General features: G+C 47.1%; 1 protein-coding gene across 3 annotated transcripts in view; it reads right to left on the reverse strand.

Moving 5' to 3' along the window:
* Positions 1-21,034, reverse strand: part of TRAPPC9 (trafficking protein particle complex 9) — a 515,410-nt gene that overhangs the window by 353,342 nt on the left and 141,034 nt on the right. For all 3 annotated transcript variants that reach the window (XM_032610159.1, XM_032610157.1, XM_032610158.1), the window contains one exon: positions 12,729-12,881. In XM_032610159.1, the coding sequence (XP_032466050.1) occupies positions 12,729-12,881 (153 nt within the window). The remainder of the gene's footprint in view (positions 1-12,728; positions 12,882-21,034) is intronic.

The raw sequence follows: 21,034 nt of genomic DNA on the forward strand, positions 1-21,034 counted from the left end.
AATATAGGCCATATACGACAAACCCACAGCAAGCATCATACTCAATGGTGAAAAACTGAAAGCACTTCCTCTAAGATCAGGAAGAAGACAAGGATGTCCACTCTCACCACTATCATTCAACATAGTTTTGGAAGTCCCAGCCACAGCAATCAGAGAAGAGAAAGAAATAAAAGGAATACAAATTGGAAAAGAATAAGTAAAACTGTACTGTTTGCTGATAACATGATACTATACACAGAAAATCCTAAAGATGCCACCAGAAAACTACCAGAACTAATCAATGAATTTTGTAAGGCTGCAGAATACAAAATTAATGCACAAAAATCTCTGGCATTCCTACACACCAACAACGAAAAATCAGGGAGAGAAATTAAGGGAACACTCCCATTTACCACTGAAACAAAAAGAATAAAATACCTAGGAATAAACCTGCCTAAGGAGGCAAAAGACCTCTACTTAGAAAACTAAAACACTGATGAAAGAAATCAAAGATGACATAAAGAGATGGTGAAATATACCATGTTCTTGGATTGGAAGAATCAATATTGTGAAAATGACTATACTATCCAAAGCAATCTACAGATTCAGTGCAATCCCTATCAAACTACCAATGGTATTCTTCACAGAATTAGAACAAAAAATCTTACAATTTGTATGGAAACAAAGAAGACCCCAAATAGCGAAAGCAATCTTGAGAAAGAAAAACGGAGCTGGAGAAATCAGGCTCCCTGACTTCAACGGTACAGGATAGAATGCCCAGAGATAAACCCACACACATATGGGAACCTAATTTACGACAAAGGAGGCAAGAACATACAATGGAGAAAAGACAGCCTCTTCAATAAGTGGTGCTGGGAAAACTGGAAGCTACATGTAAAAGAATGAAATTAGGACACTTCCTAACACCATACACAAAAATAAACTCCAAATGGATTAAAGACTTAAATGTAAGAACAGACACTATAAAACTTTTAGACAAAAACATAGGAAAAACACTCTTTGACATAAACCACAGCAAGATCTTTTTTGACCCACCTCTTAGAGTAACAGAAATAAAAACAAAAATAAACAAATGGGATTTAATTAAACTTAAAAGCTTTTACACAGCAAAGGAAACCATAAACAAGACAAAAAGACAACCCTCAGAATGGGAGAAAATATTTGCAAATGAAACAACAAAGGATTAATCTCTAAAACATACAAACAGCTCATGGAGCTCAGTATCAAAAAACAAACAAACAATCCAGTTAAAAAATGGGCAGAAGACCTATATAGACATTTCACCAAGGAAGACATACAGACGGCCAAGAGGCACATGAAAAGATGCTCAACATCACTAATTATTAGAGAAATGCAAATCAAAACTACACTGCGGTATCACCTCACACCAGTCAGAATGGGCATCATCAGAAAATCTACAAATGACAAATGCTGGAGAGGGTGTGGAGAAAAGGGAACCCTCCTGCACTGTTTGTGGGAATGTAAATTGATACAGCCACTATGGAGAACAGTATGCAGGTTCCTTAAAAAACTAAAAATAGAACTACCATACGATCCAGCAATCCCACTACTGGGCATATACCCTGAGAAAACCATAATTCCAAAAGAGACATGTACCAAAATGTTCACTGCAGCTCTATTTACAATAGCCAGGACATGGAACCAACCTAAATGTCCATCGACAGATGAATGGATAAAGAAGATGTGGCACATATATACAGTGGAATATTACTCAGCCATAAAAAGAAACGAAATTGAATTATTTATAGTGAGGTGGATGGACCTAGAGTCTGTCATACAGAGTGAAGTAAGTCAGAAAAACAAATACCGTTTGCTAACACATATATATGGAATCTAAAACAGAAAAAAATGGTACTGATAAACCTAGTTGCAGGGCAGGAATAAAGAGGTAGACATAGAAAATGGACTTAAGAACATGGGTTGGGAGGCCGAGGCTGGGGCAAAGTGAGAGTAGCATCAACATATATACGCTACCGAATGTAAAATAGCTGGCTGGTGGGAAGCAGCAGCACAGCACAGGGAGACCAGCTCGGTGCTTTGCAATGACCCAGAGGGGTGGGGTAGGGAGGGTGGGAGGGAGGCTCAAGAGGGAGGGCATATGGGGACATGTGTAGGCATACGGCTGATTCACTTTGGTGTCCAACAGAAACTAACACAGTATTGTGGAGCAATTATACTCCAATAAAGGTCTGTTAAATAAATAAAAATAAATTCACCACGCTGTACACGACTGTGCTCATGACTGCATGTAAGTTATACTTCCACTGAAAAGGACTCAAAAATACCATTTATAATAAAGATACCTAGGAATAACTCTAGAAGAATACTATAGACCATCACAGAAAAATTAGAAAATGTTATTGAAAGACATGAAAGAAGACAAATATACGAAGAGGCAATATTCATAGCTATGAATACTAAGTCTCATAAAAGTATCCATCTTCTCCCCAAATTGACCCACAGGTTCAATGCAGTCCCAGTCGATATTCTAACAGGCTACCGTGAGGAACATGACAAACTGATTCTAAAATTTAAGACCAAAGGACAGAAAGTATCCAAACAGCTCCTGAACAGTCATCTAAAGGGTGATGCAGTATCCCAGCAGATTGCAAAGCTTCTCAGAGGAAACAGAAAATGAGCAGCCATTGTGTCTGCCTGAAGAAGGGCAGGAGACTCAGAGTACGTTGTTTAGGGAGAAAGACAGTCTATGTCAATGGTTCCCAAACTCCGATGCTTATAAGAATCATTTGGGACACTTTAGGACATCCTGACACCCAGGTCACACCCCATGCCTATGAAGTCACAAGGTCTAGGGTGGAAGCCAGGCAGAGCTTTTAAACATCCCCAGCTGATTCCAACGTGCAGCAGAGTTCGAATCTACCGGCCTACACTCAAAGGCAAGAGGCGTAAGAGGGCGTATGGCAAGTCAGAAATACAAGTCATTCAGTATTTCTGGAACACAAACCAAACGAGGGAGAAGAGACAGGTGGGCAAGCAGGCCACACAGGCGGGCCAGGGCAAGACCACACAAGCCAGACTTGAGGCTTTATCTGAGGGCGATGGAAAGCCCTTGGAAGGTGCACGGCAGAAGAAGGACATAACAGATTCTGCTCTGGAGAAAGGACTGCAGGGAAAACATGGAAGACGGCGAAGAGGGCGCAAAATGAGCTGCTGGGAGACCAGTCAGAAGGCTCCCAGCATGGTGCAGATGAGAAATTATCCGGGCTTTAAGCCGAGCAGTGATGGTGGATGTGTAGAGACTTAGAAAACAAAATTGATAAGACCTGGTGCAATCACAAGCATGAGCTCGAAGTATACCAGCCTGCGGTGATCCACAGAAATCACCCCTTTCTCTTTGCAGCGGGAAAACCTTCTTAAATCACCTCAACTGAACACCTACCTCATTTGTTTCCCAGTGAGTCACCACCAGCTTGACTGCAAAGGCAGTGATGCGAACAGGGAGATCAATGATCCAGAAGACCTCAGCCCTGGTCGCCTGCAATAGGATCACCTGTTGCTGATGAATGACAAACACCTGGGTTTTCATTCGCTCCTGGTGGTTTAGCAAGTTATTTTCCAACCTGAAGTTAAATCAGAGCTGAGTCAACCATCCCACCTGCAGACTAACAGGGACCACGGGATCAGCACCCCTCCACAGCTTATTAGACGGCCGGGCAAGAACTCAGCTTTCTGTCTCACTCAGATATGCTCCCGAGAGCCCCAGGAAGCAGAAACAGCCTGACCTTTCCCTCAGCTGAGCCATCGTGCTGTGAAATTACGGTTTGTGAGTCAGAAGGCTGGTGGGTGATGCGGGCTAAATATAACAATGGGCAGGCTGTCAGGTGCATCATTAACCTTTTCCTTCAGAACAAAAGCAGATAACCCACTGAACACAAAAGCAGTGTGTAGTCTGACAAATGGCCGACACAGTCCAAAAATGACTGGAGGTCTGATTTAAAATAAAGGCTGTGGGCTTCTGATTACCGCTTAGAAATGCTGAGATTTGAGAAAAGCACTGCTTCCGTCCTTAAGAAAAAAGCTGGATAAACTGGAAATTAACTTTTCCTGAACTGATCAGAGAAGTGAAGTCACAGGGGAAACTAACCTGAAATCTGTGGACAGGCACCTACAGGGAGAAGCAGGACCCCAGCACGCGTGCCTATGTGGGTCATGAAAGCCAGGCAAAAGGTTCAGCTAGACGCTGTTAATGAACTGCTAAACGTCTGGCATGGGCTATGAGAGCAGGAAGTCTCCCTGGGGGCTGCTGTCCGCGCCATGCAGGCTTCTCCCCCAGGAAAAGGATCCTGAGGGCTCCTCTTGCGGCTGGTTGGGAGGGGACCAGAGCCACTGCCCCACACCAGCCCCTCCCCTCTCCCTATGGGGTCCAAGCCTTCATCTGCAGGGGAAGAGCACAGACTGCAGCACGAGGACAGGGATGAAAGCCCCCCACGGCTGGGGGAGGGGAACGGCAGCCACCAAGCAAACCTCCCCCCAGCTTCACCTGCCGCTTTTTCCCCAAAACCTAGAGCCTTCGGAGCACACGGTCGGATCCGCGGACCAGGAGTACAGAGAAGAGGTCTGGCCAGGGGGTGGGGTGCGGGAGACAGTCACTGACTCCATGTGGAAGATAAGAAAGTTGTGAGAGAGCGAACTTAGAAGGAAAGAAGACGAGGATCTCGGCTGGAGCCCTGAGCAATTCCACTCTGTAGTGGTCAAGAAGGAAAGGAGGAAGCAGCAAATGGAACTGACCAAGAGCTGCCGTGAGGAAGAAGGAAAAGCAAGATGAGGAGGGAGGAGCCGCCTCCAGGCTGGGAGCTGGAATTAAAAAACAAAGATGGGGGGCTTCCCTGGTGGCGCAGTGGTTGAGAGTCCGCCTGCCGATGCAGGGGACATGGGTTCGTACCCTGGTCTGGGAAGATCCCACATGGTGCGGAGCGGCTGGGCCCGTGAGCCACGGCCGCTGAGCCTGCGCATCCAGAGCCTGTGCTCCGCAACGGGAGAGGCCACAACAGTGAGAGGCCCGCGTACCATAAAAAAAAAAAAAAAAAAAACAAAGATGGGGACCTCCCTGGCGGTCCAGTGGTTAAGACTCCGCACTTCCAGTGCAGGGGGTGTGGGTTCAATCCCCGGCTGGGGAACTAAAATCCCACATGCCACACAGCGCGGCCAAAAAAAAAAAAAAAAAGACAAAGATGTCCCTGGCCCTGCCCTCAGGATGGGGTTGCTATAGTGAGAAAGACCAAAAATGCAGACAGTTTCAGCAGCTAGGAGCTGGTACAGCCGAGGGGAACCACAGAGCTAGGGGTACAGAGCCCAAACTCGGAGGTCACCGTCCAGCCACCTCTCAGGGTTAGAGATAGAACCTCAGCACCTCCATCACATGCCCCGACGCGGGGGCCACTCAGTACAGCTTCGTCTCCTTCCAGCCTCCATACTCTGTAGCCTCAGAAAAAAAACCCAGGTTTCAAGAAAATCTTCTTTAAAATCACATATGTTTATGAAAGCCTCAGGCATCTAGGAATTATAAAGAAAAAGAGAAATCTTCTGACATTAAGATTCCAACCACCTTTGTCTTTGGTTTCTGAGTAATTCAGGATGAGTCACTGTTCCTTAAAAAGTAAGACGGAGTTTCCCAAAAATTAGTATTTCCTTTTGAGGAGAGCGGCAGACCAGGGCAAAGACACTCAGTGATGCCCTGGTTTCAGGCAGTCATCGGGGAGAGAGACAAGGTAGGAAAGGGAACACAGAAGATTCCACAGCGACGACTCTCAAATAAAACCAATCCCAGGCCACAATGATAAGCCGAAGCATCTCTTATCAAATTATGAAGAAGCAAAACATAACGAAATGCCAATTGTAAACATGGCTTTTTTTTAACCCAAATCTCCAACTCTGGACAAAGAAACTGAAATGATTCAAACTTCCCACAGGCAGAATTTGTCTTTAGCTTAACAAACAAGAGACATTTCAGGCAAGAAGCATTTCCGTGGGGAGCAGAACAAATTCCAATAGCTCACCAAATGCTGGACCAGCTCCTAAATCCTGTGCTACAAACACCGGAGGCCTCCAGCGACGGCCGCGGGGAAGGGTGGGAAGGACGCCCTCCAGGTAGAGACTCAGCGCCAGTCTTCTGAATCCCTTCCTCTCCTGCCCACCTGGCTCTCTCCTGCTTAAGACCTGCGTGCCTCACCCTTGAACCCTCACACCTGTCACCTATCACACCAGGTGAATCTCGGGCTACCCCTCCAATCTGCCCACCCACCTTCTCCCAACATTCTCCATCACATCAACCTTTTTTCAAAAAACTTTCAGGGACTCTCCAGTATCTTCCAATGAAGTCTGAGTTACTCCCCTGGAGTTTCGGGCCTTCCACAGCTGCCTGAACCTACCATTCCAACCAGGATGCCCTCCTTCTCCTGAATACCCAACCCCACCGCCTCCGTCCCTGCCCACTGCGTCCAGCTCACGCCGCAGCCAGGCGCTGTTCGAGGACCCCTGGCTATCCCCACCCAGACGGCTCTCCCCTCCCTGAACTCAGGGTCAGGACCACTCAATCTGGCTCCACAACATTCCTTTCATCCCCTCAACTCCATAAATATTTACTGGGATCTTCTCTGAGCCCAGGCCCGGTGCTGGGTATTGGGAGTAGAGAACCGTGAAGTGAAACTGTGACAGCATTCAGAGGTGTCGAGGGGACACACGGGCCATGAGCGAGCACGAGGGAGGGGCCGTGAGGAAGTGATAAAGAGAGGAAGTGATAAGGTGGGGATCGGCAGGCCACGAAGGATGGACAGACACTGCCCGCGGAGAGAAACAGCGTCGCAGGCCCAAAACGCTGTTTCAGAATGGCTGTGAGAGGTGGCAGCGTCCCACAGCTAGAAACCATCCCCACCATCCATCTCCAGGGCTTCATCCCTTGTATTCTCTTGTCATTTACTCGTTGAAGAAACCACGTTGTTTGCAGAGTTAACCGTAGTCTGAAATGGAGTAGCTTCACAGGTTTTTCTGTCGGCAGGATTCCTGTGAACTGGTAGTGAGAGCTGGAGTGTTGATCAGCCTCGGGTGTGATTCGGGGGCAACACTAACTCATGGGAGGTGTGTGCTCTCCCATCAGGAAGAACATAATGCCTGCCTGTCTCTTATTTTGCTGCGTAGATGCTCATGGTCTCAACCCATAATCTATCAGGAGCTGCAAAGTGGAGAGTTTCTAATGCTATCGTCCCTTCTCAAGTGTTAGCGGTCATACTTCTATAAAGAGAAACTGCCCTCATCAACTCTTTGGTTGTCCAACCGTACGTCTGTATGGAAGGCAGAATACTCGTTACCTATCATTTTTAAAATAATGAATAGGTTCCCCATCACTTGCCAAAGGTTGGCAATTCTTTCTAACGGCACTCAGCACCCAAGACTGAACGCAGGTATCGCCCCTGCTGGTGCTCAGACTGCCAGCTGCAGCCTCTTCACGTTGGGTCCTCCTAACGCAGCTTTAGTAAATCCACTCTGACAGCTTCCCTGCTGTAGGTTTCACAGGATGTTCCCAGATCACCTCACTACAGACAGTTCCTGCTCCAGACCTGCAAGTGGCCACTTCTCCAAGAAGCCCTGGTTTCTTTCAACACCATGATGTGGGCGCTAGGAATGCTCACTGCTGCTGGGCTGCTGGGTTTCCAGGCCTTGGAGTAGATAGATAGACAGATCTTTAAATATGCCATAATCTCTTACTGATATCTTTTATTTAAATCCCAAACTACAAGGTTTTTACTTCATCTCTATCATCTTACATCAGTTATCTCTTCCAAATGAGAACCCTCGCTCAGGACCAGATTCAGATGCTAGAATTAGATTATCACAGAATTGATCATTTACTTAATTCCACATTCACACACAGTTTCAGCATACCAACGCTATCTCTGCCACAACAATCACTGAAAACAGTTTAAAATCGCTTTTGCAGAGAGTGGCATCATCATCGTGGCAGAATAAGAGTTTTCTGCCATCTTCTCCCCAAAGAACGCCAATTTGGACCATCACCCACACACGAGAGGGCCTCGGTGGGGGTCCAGGGGTCCAACAGAGAAGGCCCAGCACACAAAACTCTGAGACTGGACGCACTGAAGAGGGTCGGGGACACCGCCTGACTCTACCCACGTCACCCTCCCCGAAGGCGGCAGCTCAGTGCCCAGAGAGACGGAGTCAGCCCAGGGCTCCTCCCGGGGGGCGGTGCACGTGGGAGCGAGGACCATACTTCCTCAGCTGTGCGGGACGAGTACTGAGACACCCGATTCTCTCTTGCCCCAGCCAGGATCCTGAGGTCCCAAAGATGTCTTCAGGGTCTCTTTTTAATCCGGGATACGATTAAGGATTGCACATAGCACTTGGTTGTTAGATCTCTTCCATGTCCTTTAATCCAGAATAGTCCTCCCACCTGCCTTTACAAAATGGAGTCATCTACTTTATAGAGTTGTCGGGAAGGTTAAATAGAAATAATGCAAATAAAGTCGCTGGTCCAGACCTGATATGTGGCATCTGACAACGCTCAACAGATATTAATTCTCTTCCATCTGTCTACAGCCCACACTGGATCCAGTGTCCTGCTTTGCATGACAGCTACATTTATTTCTGTAAGTTTTTTAAATGGCATCTAGTTTCAGTAACCATAGTTAATGTGAGTCCCTGCCTAAAAAGCCAGGTGGGTCCACAGGGGTCCCCGGCTGGAGGTTCTGAAACTGTCAGACCAAGTGCCACCCGTGGGGCATCTCCCAGTTGCAAGAGGCCACAAAGGAGCCTCTGCCACTGAGTGTACAGCTGTCTCCAAATAAGGGCTAAACCACAGGCTCCAGGTCGCTCAGACTGAACTACACGGAGCAATGCATTCATTATCCACCGACCAGACTCTGCAGAAGTCCTTTGTGGGCCTTGGTGTCCAACTTTTTCTTTCCTCTACAGAGCTTGCCCGGGTGTGGACATTAAGATTCTGTGTCTCAAAACTCTACGATTTGCTATGTAAATGACCAGCCGGAGTGTCTATTAACCATTATCAATAGAGAGGGCATCTCACTTAGAATACTGTATTTGCCAGACCACTAGATACATTAATGCAAATTTATGTAAAAGTATATTACTTTAACACACTATAAAAAAGTATATTCTGGGACTTCCCTGGCAGTCCAGTGGTTAGGACTTCGCCTTCCAATGCAGGTGGGTTCGATCCCTGGACCCCTGGTCGGGGAGCTAGGATTTCACATGCCTCGGGGCCAAAGAGCCGAAACAGAACAAAAGCAATATTGTAACAAATTGAGTAAAGACTTTAAAAAATGGTCCACATCAAAAACAAAAACAAAAAATCTAAAATAAGAAGTATATTCTAATTCTGTTCTACTATAAATACCATAAACTATGATACTGTATTACAAAAATAAAAACACATATATCAGTACAAAAATAAATAAAGAGGGCATCTAATTTTTATTTATTTATTTATTTAATTTTTGGCTGCATTGGGTCTTCGTTGCTGCACGCAGGCTTTCTCTAGTTGCAGTGAGCGGGGGCTACTTTTCGTTGTGGTGCGTGGGCTTCTCATTGCGGTGGCTCCTCCTGTCGTGGAGCATGGGGTCTAGGTGCACAGACTTCCGTAGTTGCGGCTCACAGGCTCTAGAGCGCAGGCTCAGCAGCTGTGGTGCACGGGCTTAGTTGCTCTGCGGCATGTGGGATCTTCCTGAACCAGGGCTCGTACCCGTGTCCCCTGCACTGGCAGGCAGATCCTTAACCACTGCACCACCAGGGAAGCCCAAGAGGGCATCTAATTAATTATAACCATGCTCTGTTGCACACCTGTACTATATCTAACTGACAGGAACCTAGGCCAGCCTTACATTTACAAACCACTTGGTAAACCTACTTCTAGCTCTCTTTGGTTTTATTTTAAAAGAGAGAAGAAGGTATTTTCAGACTATAAATCCCAAGTTGCAATTTTACTTTCAGCACAGAGGGCAGAGACAATCCTTCAGAGCTCTGTAACTAAAGGCAGAAACATAACAAAATATGTCCACATTGCACACATAAACTCAAGGAGCCACCAAAATAAAAGCAGCTTCAGCCTCCAACTGGAGGCCTTCCATTTGCTCTCTCTCAGGAGTAGCCTGCCCCAAATGTCAGCAGCACAAGTAACGATCAGCTTTCCCTCACGTCTCACATCCAGATGGTCTCAGCTAGGCATCCACTTGCCCAGACAGACCCCCGGGATAACAACTCATCAAGCATTCCCTGGACAGGTGTCAGGCACCACTGATTCTGCTAAACTCCCTTCCTGGGAAAAAGAAAAGTCAGAAACTCTGTCTGTAACCCTCTGTCTACTTATAGAAAGATGCAGTCCAGTGGTACAAAGCCATTTAGAGACAGAAAAGAATATCCATTTCATCTGATACTTTTTGAGTTCTGGTATAATGTTAAATCCACATGACATTTTCCATTTCTAGTGTGTCCAACAGTAAACTTATTTTCCTACCTGCATTAATAATATAAATGTTATTTAAACACTCCAGAGAGTACAGGAGAAGAAATTTCATGGAGCGTGCTATGGACTTAGAGTAGGTGTCCCCCCAGAATCCCTGTGTTGAAGCCCTAACCCCAATGTGACAGCACTAGGAGGCGGGGCCTTTGGGAGGTCATTAGGGTCAGACGAGGTCAGGAGGGAGGAGCCGCCACACCGAGGGGGGAGGGGAAGAGGAGCTCATCCACTCCCCTCCCTCCAGGTATGCCGTCTAGGTAATGTGAATACAGGACCTCCTGAGTAAGACAGATGAGGTCCTTCTCCCTGTGAAACTTCTAAGGTAAAGGACAGAGGCAGCAGGACAGGAAAAACCAAACAAGACGCTTCCAGGGAACAGGAGCTGTCCATAATGTGGGGGGACCCGACAAGAATGACAGTGGGCGGGGCGTGCTGACCCAGCCGACGCGGTCCGGGTAGCCTCTCCACCGGGGAGACAACTGAAATGAGATGTGAATAATCAGGTCTGCGTCCACACGTATGTCCATCTAGTCTCTGGAGGTGAATCCCACTGCACCACTGGCCAGAGATCTCCGGGCCTCGGTACCTGCTGCTCCTTGAAAGGCCTGTGGAGCACAGGCTTTTTTCTTCTTCTAGGATACTCCCCAGTTCAGGCCCAAATCACACCCCAGCTCTGGGAGGCCCTCCCTGCAGGACCCTACTGACAAAGTGAGCTGCATCTCAGTTACACCCCTGAATCTCAGGGTGTTCCAATCACATATTTATTTTTCTGGCTGACCCTCTGGGCACCAACAGGCCACAGAGCAGTTACGAGGACAGACTCTGGAGCCGGGCTGCCTGGCTTCACAACCCAGCTTTGCCACTTCCTAGCTGTGTGACCTTGGAAAAACTGTACAGCCTCTCTGTGCCTTACTGTCCCTATTTGTAAAACGGAGCTATTAATAGCACCTATTTCATAGGGCTGCTGTGAGGGTTCAGCGAGTTGATCTATGCACACCTCTTAAATGTTAGCTGCTGTTATTACTACTGCCCAGGGGACAGACCTTGACTCACTCATCTCTGTTTTCCGAGAGCCCGGTCAAGTGCTCGTCTCTAATAAGAGGTGATTAAATGTCTTGTAATGTCATAAATCTGTGATGGGGGTGGGGGGGGTATAACTAACACTTGTTGACCCCTTACCATGTTCCAGGTGAAGGGCAAATCCTCACAACAACTGTAGAAATGGGTATTACTGTCATCTTATCAGATTAAGGCACAAAGAAGTCAAAGTCACATAGTTGCTAAGTTCTAGTAACAGAATCCGTTGACCGTCTCCAATAACACCCTTTGACTGAATGTGGCCCCCCAAATTCATATGGTGAAGCCCTAACCTCCACTGTGACTATAATTGAAGACAGGGCCCGTGAGGAGGTAACAAAAGTTAAATGAGGCCACAGGGTGGGGCCTTAGTCTGATAAAACTGGCGTCCTTCTAAGAAGGGGAAGAGACACCAGGCTCGCTCTACCGCGTGAGGACACAGTGAGAAGGCAGCTGTGTGCAAGCCAGCAAAGGGCCGTCACCAGAACCTGCCCATGCTGGCACCTTGATCTCAGACTTCGAGCCTCCACAGCTATGAGAAAAGAAGTTTGTAATTGTAGCCATACTGTCTGCGGTATTCTCTTGCGGCAGCCTGAGCTAACTAACACGCCCCACGATGACTCCCAATGAAAGCATGAATGCATGCTGTATCATCAGACATAATTAATCTATGGAATCTTACCCCTAATCAGCTAGTCCTAATGTTATAACAAAAATAAATTCTCATTTTTCTCCACACTCTATTTCCTTATAGAAATCATTAGACTTTGAAGTAGAACTTCATAATCACGGCTAATTAGATGTCTAAGGGATCACAGCAGTTATGCTTGAAGAAAAATGCAGTAATTCCTACATTCCACTAATTTAGGATGACCTCCTGGCAAATGAGAACAAAATAGTAAAGAGTGTGAATTAAGAAATCGTTCAACTGAAAAGTACTTTTATTACTTTCCCTGTGCAGAGTAACTCACTCATTAAGTACGTGCCCAGGAGAAGTCTCAAGCCGCTAGAGCTAATGAACGACAAGCACGTTACCGAGAGAGCAGCGGGGCGCGAGGCATGGTGATCGCTGCCATGTGACTGGGGACCGCGATGTGCTGATCAAAACTGGGGAGGAACTTACCGTCACTGAGGTCTTGGAGGAGATTCTCTTGGCAAGAGAAATCCAGCTTCACTTTGATGCTGACGGTGAAAGTGGCCACCTTTCCAGGTTGCAAGGGAAACTGGGCAAGGGTTTCTTCTAGTTTCCAGCTCAGGAAGTCACCATATAATTTTTCTACAATGACAGCAATAAAGGTGATAATGAGGATGCAACTGAGGCAGCAGGAGGCTTAGCTATCCCGGTAGAAAATTCGGATGCACCTTCCAAAGCAAAGAAAGATGCAAACCATTTAAAATGTGATGGATCTGGGCTTCTCTGGTGGCGCAGTGATTGAGAGTCCGCCTGCCGGTGCAGGGGACACGGGTTCGTGCCCCGGTCCGGGAAGATCCCACATGCCGCGGAGCGGCTGGGCCCGTGAGCCATGGCCGCTGAGCCTGTGCGTCCGGAGCCTGTGCTCCGCAACGGGAGAGGCCACAACAGTGAGAGGCCCGCGTACCGCAAAAAAAAAAAAAAAAAAAAAAAAAAAAGAAAAAAAGTGATGGATCAAAGTACCAGAGAATTCCAGAATCACAGCTGTTCCAAGGCCTGTGTCTATGAGCACTGCCCCCGTGGAGCAGCTTTCTCTCCCCAACAAGAGCCGTGCACTCTTGTTCTCATGAACAGAGTCAGAGCTCAACCAGTACTTTCTATGTTCTATCACCTTAAAGAGAAACAGATCCACGTTTAGTGGGAGAGAGACACTCTTCAGGAAACAGGAACACAAAATCAGAAAGGGCCTTTTTGGGGAAAGGGGGGCATCCTTAGCTCTGCGGAGTCAGATGGCCTTGGGTTTGACGCCTTTTTGCCTCTGACCACCTAGAGCTGGATGGGGAGTGATGACTCATCCATGTCAACATTTCTTTGTGTATGAAGTGGGGGTGACAACTCCTACATCACACGGCTGTTTTACAGATTAAACTAAGTGGTGTCTGTAAAGCACTGTGTACACTAAAGCTGAAATGTGCTGAGAGGAGGAAGGAGCCCAGGAAGGAGACGGGGTGGGGGGTGGAGGGGCACCGGTTGTGTCAAATGGAAGCAGCTGTGTCACCTGTGTGGCTCCCCCTCCTGCCAGACGATCCCTGCTTCATTACAGACCGGGAGGAACGGGTGTTTAAGGCCTAGAATCAAGTCCAATATTACCACTGCCTTGACATGTGGTGAAACCAGGAGGGCCTGGAACAACCTCACTGCAAGTTCTCCTCCTGACTCTGCTCCCGGGGATACGGTCCCCTGACAAACAACCCTCCTATCCCGGGGACCAGACGAAGCTCCCGCTTAGCCCTGAGGGTGGGTTTCAGTTCCCTGCCAGCCAAGCACAGCCCCCTGTGGGAACCAGGGGACACCCCACCTTGTTGACAATACAAAGCCTGCCTCCCCGCAGCCTCTGGTTTCCCTCTGTTCCCTGCATGGCGGGCTGTGATCCCATCCATCCAGCATTGGGCACTACGTGTGTGTCCATCCTCCTGGCCCTGGGGGGCAGGAATCCCTCCACACCAGCGAGGTGAACGGGAGGCCTTCCCGCTGTACTTCTCAGTCCCCTAATCCGCCTCGCTAATCCCCCCTCCTGCTGTCCCTCGGTCCCAGACAGGGGAGCAACCTGCTGCGGTCCCTGCCTCTGGGTTACCTTCCCACCTCCCTTTAAACAAACCGACTCTCTGTGCTAAATCCCCTCCGTCAGAATAAGGCAACGGACACCTAGAGAGAGTAACTTGCCCGTGGTCCAAAACTAGGGAAAAGTGCCAGAATTCTAGGTCCAAATGATTCTAGAGCCATGACATTCACTTCCTGCATGAAGGCCCATCAAGGTGGGGTTAAAAAATAAAGTCACCCTCCTGGGACCCAGAAATCAACATTGCAAGAGTCCAGTGGAAGACAGGGAGCTTGATCGAGGTCCATATTGAAGAAGAAAGACCTGTGAGGTTTGCTAACTGCAAGAACACGAGGCCACACTGTGCTATAAACGCAAAGTAAGTTCATGTCTTCCTGTCCGGGGTGTGCTCCCTCCAGAACTGGCTGAGCTCCACTCAGAACACGTCTAATAGAGCACATTTATCCTCAGGGTATCCTTAAATAGGAACAGATCAGGGGAGGCGTCCTTGAGAGGTGTTGAGAAACCACATCACATTCATTTATTTACTTAGTCATTCACTGAACGCCAGACACTTTCCACATGTGAGTTATCTCACTTAATCCTCACAATAACCCAGCGGAGCTGTGGTCGTTTATCCCCCTTGGAAACCAAGGAAGTGCACGTCCTTGCTGGAGGTCATCCAGGTGGGAAGGAGAGGACCTGGCATACAATAGGTGCTCAATTAAGTGTCCGGTGTACAGCGGCATCACCAATTCCACTAGTTTACAGGGTGTTCAGATTTTTTAGTAGACTGATATCACTACATCATTTCAGAATGATCTAAACACAGAGGGGCAGCTGGGAAAAGGGTGATGGGACTGCTGAGGGTGCTGGTTCCTGGGAGGTAAGATTTAAGGACAACGTGAACGATTAATCACTGCAGGCCAGGACACTTGGGCACCTGACAGTAACCACAGGTCCAGGGAAAACCTCCGGGAGAGACTGCTAATCAGACCAGACCTGAAGATGAGGAGAGGCCAGGCAGGTTAAAGAGCAGTGGGACGCGTGGGGTTGACTCTGGACTTGGCGTGTATGTGTCTACACACCCTCCTGTGCGTGTGACGCATTCAATGGACATTACACTCGAAACACCTCCATACACGCTGGTCTTATCACCCTCCTCCTATAGAACGAATACTGTACGGAACACACAGATTCTAGATGTTTGCTGGCGATGATTTTACTTTTGAGTATGTGGCAGGAGCCTCCTCTGATTAAGTTTTACAAACTGACCTGACCGCTAGTCCTGCTGGATATATTACTCTCTGGGTATTTTGCCAGCATCCGACTCCACAGCGGAAGTTACTGCCTTCCCTCCCAAAGCACTAATGGTACCAAAATCCTCTCGATGACCTAGTAACTCACATTCTATAAGTATGTGTGAACCAGGTTAATACATTCTTTGTCTTTATTTTTCAATCCTACAGATTAATTTGGGATAGAAGGGTATATGACATACCAGGCGACATGAAGCCAGGGCAGAAAACCGTTCGGGCCCTGCTTGCTGGAAGCCCAGATCCCAAAGCCCCAGGACTATAGCAGTGCGTGCTAACTTCTTTAAACAGCCTCTCCATCTGCCACAGCAGCTCTGGCCAACCTTTCTGTGAAATGGCAATACCGGCCAAGATACTGAGGCCCCGCAAAGGCCCCCCTCCCAAAGCTTCTATTGGGCCACTTCTGAAACCCAGGCGCCAAGACCCGGGCTCTCATTCAGTTCTGTTCCCATGGACGGGCAGAAACTAGGTGAGGGCTCTCAGCGCATCTCCTGCTGCACCATCATACGTGGGTCCTGACAGGACTGAAATGCCTTGGGAAGAACAGTCCGGGTTCACCCCTGCCTTTCCTCCTCCCCTTCCCCACGTTCACCCGCTGTGCCCCTACTACCACCCACACGTGCTGCCCCCTCTGCCGGGAGTGCCTGGCCCACCAACCCCGTGTGGCGCTGCCACCTCCTCCCAGCTCTCCTCTGCTTCTGTCCTCCCCCAAACGTGCAGGCGGGGTGTGGCATGAACGCTGCAGGAGACACTGAAGAAACTGAGTCTTTTTTCCCCAAGACACTTGTACACTTTGACCGTGCTAAGAAGGAAAAAAACCGTTTTTTTACGAGATTTATTTTTTAAGTTTTGCCCTGTATTGCCACAAAGTGTTTGTATGTGTGAGGTTTTTTTAAGAATTACATAAAAATGCCATAACACAAGCAACTCGAAAAAAGACTAGAAAACTTGGCAGGGAGGGTAACTCTTACTGTTAACTCCTTCATGGGCCTTCAGCAGGCTCCTTAGCGAGCCCCTCGGGTCCTGAGAATCAATCAGCTAACAGGTTCCCCTGGGTGGCCAGGGACAGAGGAGCCAGCAAGCTCCCCACTGTCAGAACTGCCCACGGCCTCCCAGGCTGCTTCTCACCATCTCACCTCTTCTGCTCTCGTTCGCTGTGGGATGAGCAGGGTTTAATGCCAGAACACCCTTGCTCATCTGGTGGATCGTTAAATTTCACCATTCCAGGAAAAAGTTGAGAGCAAAGAGCAAGCTAAGATGGCTTCTGAACAGCTCAAGGAGAGATGGACCCAGGCACCTGCCTGCCTCAGGCGCAGCGTGAGTCTGTGTATTTCAAGTCGGCCCCGCCCACGCTGAGTGCTGGCTTCCCAGCCCCACAGACACTCTCCCTGTACAGCTATCACGAAGCAGAAGCAGCAGCTCATTTCCCCACTTAAAGGGAAGGGAACTTAGCAGGTACCCATCACCCACCACGTGCCAGGCACTGTGCTGGGCACCCCAGAGGCACTACCAGTCCTTCTGGAATCACCAGATGAGAGCAGAGCTGGGCCAGGGGTGCCCAGGCTGCAACGCTAACCCGCAAGCACTCAGCGGCCTGCTCAGGGCAGCCACGCAGGGGTCACTAACAACAAGGGGCTGGGAGCCAAACCCATCCGACTCCAAAACCCATCTCTCAAGTCACCGGCTGAAGAGAGGCCGTGCTACCACCTGCCCTGACAGAGGGAACAGCAGAGCAACAGGAAAGGGTCAAGGGCAGCACGCAAGCCGCGTGGAACCACGCTGGCTGCTCCCGCTACGTGCGCAGGCAAACGGCACAGCTCAAGAAGAGACCTGAAACCTGCCACCCAACCCCCGCCCCCAGCCCCAGAAAAGGCCAGTAGCTAAATAAGGTTCAAAGCCCTGTGTTCAGTAACCCACTGCCTCCAAGCTTAGGGTATACTCAGAAAGGGTGCTAGCTGCACTGCTTATTTCTGTGTTAAGTTCCGTGGCTTAAGAGTGACACATTCAGACAACAGGCAAGTCCACCCGTGGGGAACAGCTTATTCACCTTCTGCGGCCAAACAACTAAGGTATTTAGAGGAATTCACAGCGCACGGACTCTCCTCCAGCTGCAGCAGGACAGAAAGCCGAATAGCTTCATTGTCGGATTTAATATGTTTTTACGCCTCAAAAGTGGGCCTTTCTGGTTCTTTCCTTCATTACTGTGCTACAAAATGGAAAGTCCAGAGGGGCTTTTCAAAATCCCATATAATGATAAGCTATCAGGAATAACAGGATAAACATAAACCAAGAGAGTAGCATATGTCACTAATTTTCCCCCCTGTGGAATTCTGTTTCAGAAATAATAGTCATTATTTTAATGCTAGAGTTTAGTTTCATGCAGTCAAGTCATACTGGTTATGTGACACTGACACTACCAGAGGAGTCATTACTGCTGCTGACCTTCAACATCTGAGGACCTTTCATTTATGCTTCTAATTGCAGAGACTTTGCCACAATGCTGATGAGAGCAGGAAGCAGCAGGGAACGGCACCTCAGTCAAAACACTTATGAGCTGTTCATTATACCCACATGGAGCCGTTGCTTTTTGTCAAAAAATTAAGCTGTAAGTATAAAGAAATTAAGGGATGTGTATATGTATTTATGTACACAGGTATGTGTATATTAGTGTTTGTACACACACTCACGGGTATCTCAGAAGATTTGTTGAAAAGCAAATACAATAAATGCATCTCAATTTGGGCTTAATTGTAATAAAATTTATGACTACTTAAGTAAAGGCAGAAGTTTGGCTCTTTGAAAACCTACAAATAGAGACGTGCTCACAAACAGACTGAAATTAGAATCACTCCATGACAAGGGCGGGTGAACCCTGTCCTGATGGGTGGATTGTAAATGCTCAGCTCCAGGTCAGGAGCTTGTGATGGGGGAACACACGTGCCCCATAAGTGCCCAGATGGCAGTTCAGACCCCTGAGAGGCCCACAAAGTCCTGTGTGTCTCTTAAGTGTCCCTGATCCCATATACTGCAAATGCAAAAGGATTTTTTTTCTTTTTTTTAACATCTTTATTGGAGTATAATTGCTTTACAATGGTGTGTTAATTTCTGCTGTATAACAAAGTGAATCAGCTATACATATACATATATCCCCATATCTCCTCCCTCTTATGTCTCCCTCCCACCCTCCCTACCCCACTCCTCTAGGTGGTCACAAAGCACCGAGCTGATCTCCCTGTGCTATGCGGCTGCTTCCCACTGGCTATCTATTTTACATTTGGTAGTATATATATGTCCACGCCACTCTCTCACTCCATCCCAGCTTCCCCTTCCCCCTCCCCAGGTCCTCAAGTCCATTCTCTACATCTGCGTCTCTATTCCTGTCCTGCCCCTAGGTTCTTCAGAACCTTTTTTATTATTATTAGTCCACATATATGTGTTAGCATACGGTATTTGTTTTTCTTTTTCTGACTTACTTCACTCCGTGAGTCTGTAAGAACAGGGATTAGAACAAGACAGGAAAGCAAGGAAGATGGAGGAGAAAAACACAAAAGGGAGACAGCCTCATCCACCAGAGAGCCGACAGCAGAAGTAAGAAGAACTACAATCCTGCAGCCTGTGGAACAAAAACCACATTCACAGAAAGATAGACAAGATGAAAAGGCAGAGGGCTATGTGCCAGATGAAGGAACAAAATAAAACCCCAGGAAAACAACCAAACGAAGTGGAGATAGGCAACCTTCCAGAAAAAGAATTCAGAATAATGATAGTGAAGATGATCCAGCACCTCGGAAAAAGAATGGAGGCAAAGATTGAGAAGATGCAAGAAATGTTTAACAAAGACCTAGAAGAATTAAAGAACAAACAAACAGAGATGAACAATACAATAACTGAAATGAAAAATACACTAGAAGGAAATCAATAGCAGAATAACTGAAGCTAAAGAACGGATAGGTGACCTGGAAGACAGAATGGTGGAATTCACTGCTATGAATGAAAAGAAATGAAGACAGCCTAAGAGACCTCTGGGACAACATTAAACATAACAACATTCGCATTATAGGGGTCCCAGAAGGAGGAGAGAGAGAGAAAGGACCTGAGAAAATATTTGAAGAGATTATCATCGAACATTTCCCTAACATGGGAAAGGAAACAGCCACCCAAGTCCAGGAACTCAGAGAGCCCCATACAGGATGAACCCAAGGAGAAACACACTGAGACACACAGTAATCAAATTGGCAAAAATTAAAGACAAAGAAAAATTATTGAAAGCAGCAAGGGAAAAACAACAAATAACATACAAGGGAACTCCCATAAGGTTAACAGCTGATTTCTCAGCAGAAACTCTACAAGCCAGAAGGGAGTGGCATGACATATTTAAAGTGATGAAACTGAAGAACCTACAACCAAGACTACTGTACCCGGCAAAGATCTCATTCAGATTCGATGGAGAAAGCAAAAGCTTTACAGACAAGCAAAAGCTAAGAGAATTCAGCACCACCAAACCAGCTCTACAACAAATGCTAAAGGAACTTCTCTATGTGGGAAACACAAGAGAAGAAAAGGACCTATGAAAACAAACCCAAAACAATTAAGAAAATGGTCATAGGAACATACATATCAGTAATTACCTTAAACGTGAATGGACTACATGTTCCAACCAAAAGACACAGGCTTGCTGAATGGATACAAAAACAAGACCCATATATATGCTGTCTACAAGAGACCCACTTCAGACCTAGGGACACATACAGACTGGAAGGGAGGGGATGGAAAAAGATATTCCATGCAAATGGAAATCAAAAGAAAGCTGGAGTAGCAATACTCATATCAGATAAAATAGACTTTAAAATAAAGAATGTTACAAGAGACAAGGAAGGACACTACATAATGATCAAGGGATCAATCCAAGAAGAAGATATAACAATTATAAAAATATATGCACCCAACATAGGAGCACCTCAATACATAAGGCAACTGCTAACAACTATAAAAGAGGAAATTGACAGTAACACAATAATAGTGGGGGACTTTGACACCTCACTTACACCAATGGACAGATCACCCAAACAGAAAATTACTAAGGAAACATAAGCTTTAAATGACACAATAGACCAGATAGATTTAATTGATAGTTATAGGACATTCCATCCAAAAACAGCAGATTACACTTGCTTCTCAAGTGTGCACAGAACATTCTCCAGGATAGATCACATCTTGGGTCACAAATCAAGCCTCAGTAAATTTAAGAAAACTGAAATCATATCAAGTATCTTTTCTGACCACAACGCTATGAGATTAGAAATGAATTACAGGGAAGAAAATGTAAAAAACACAAACACATGGCGGCTAAACAATACGTTACTAAATAACCAAGAGATCACTGA

The sequence above is a fragment of the Phocoena sinus genome, chromosome 17, assembly GCF_008692025.1.
Source record: "Phocoena sinus isolate mPhoSin1 chromosome 17, mPhoSin1.pri, whole genome shotgun sequence".
Taxonomy (NCBI): domain Eukaryota; kingdom Metazoa; phylum Chordata; class Mammalia; order Artiodactyla; family Phocoenidae; genus Phocoena; species Phocoena sinus.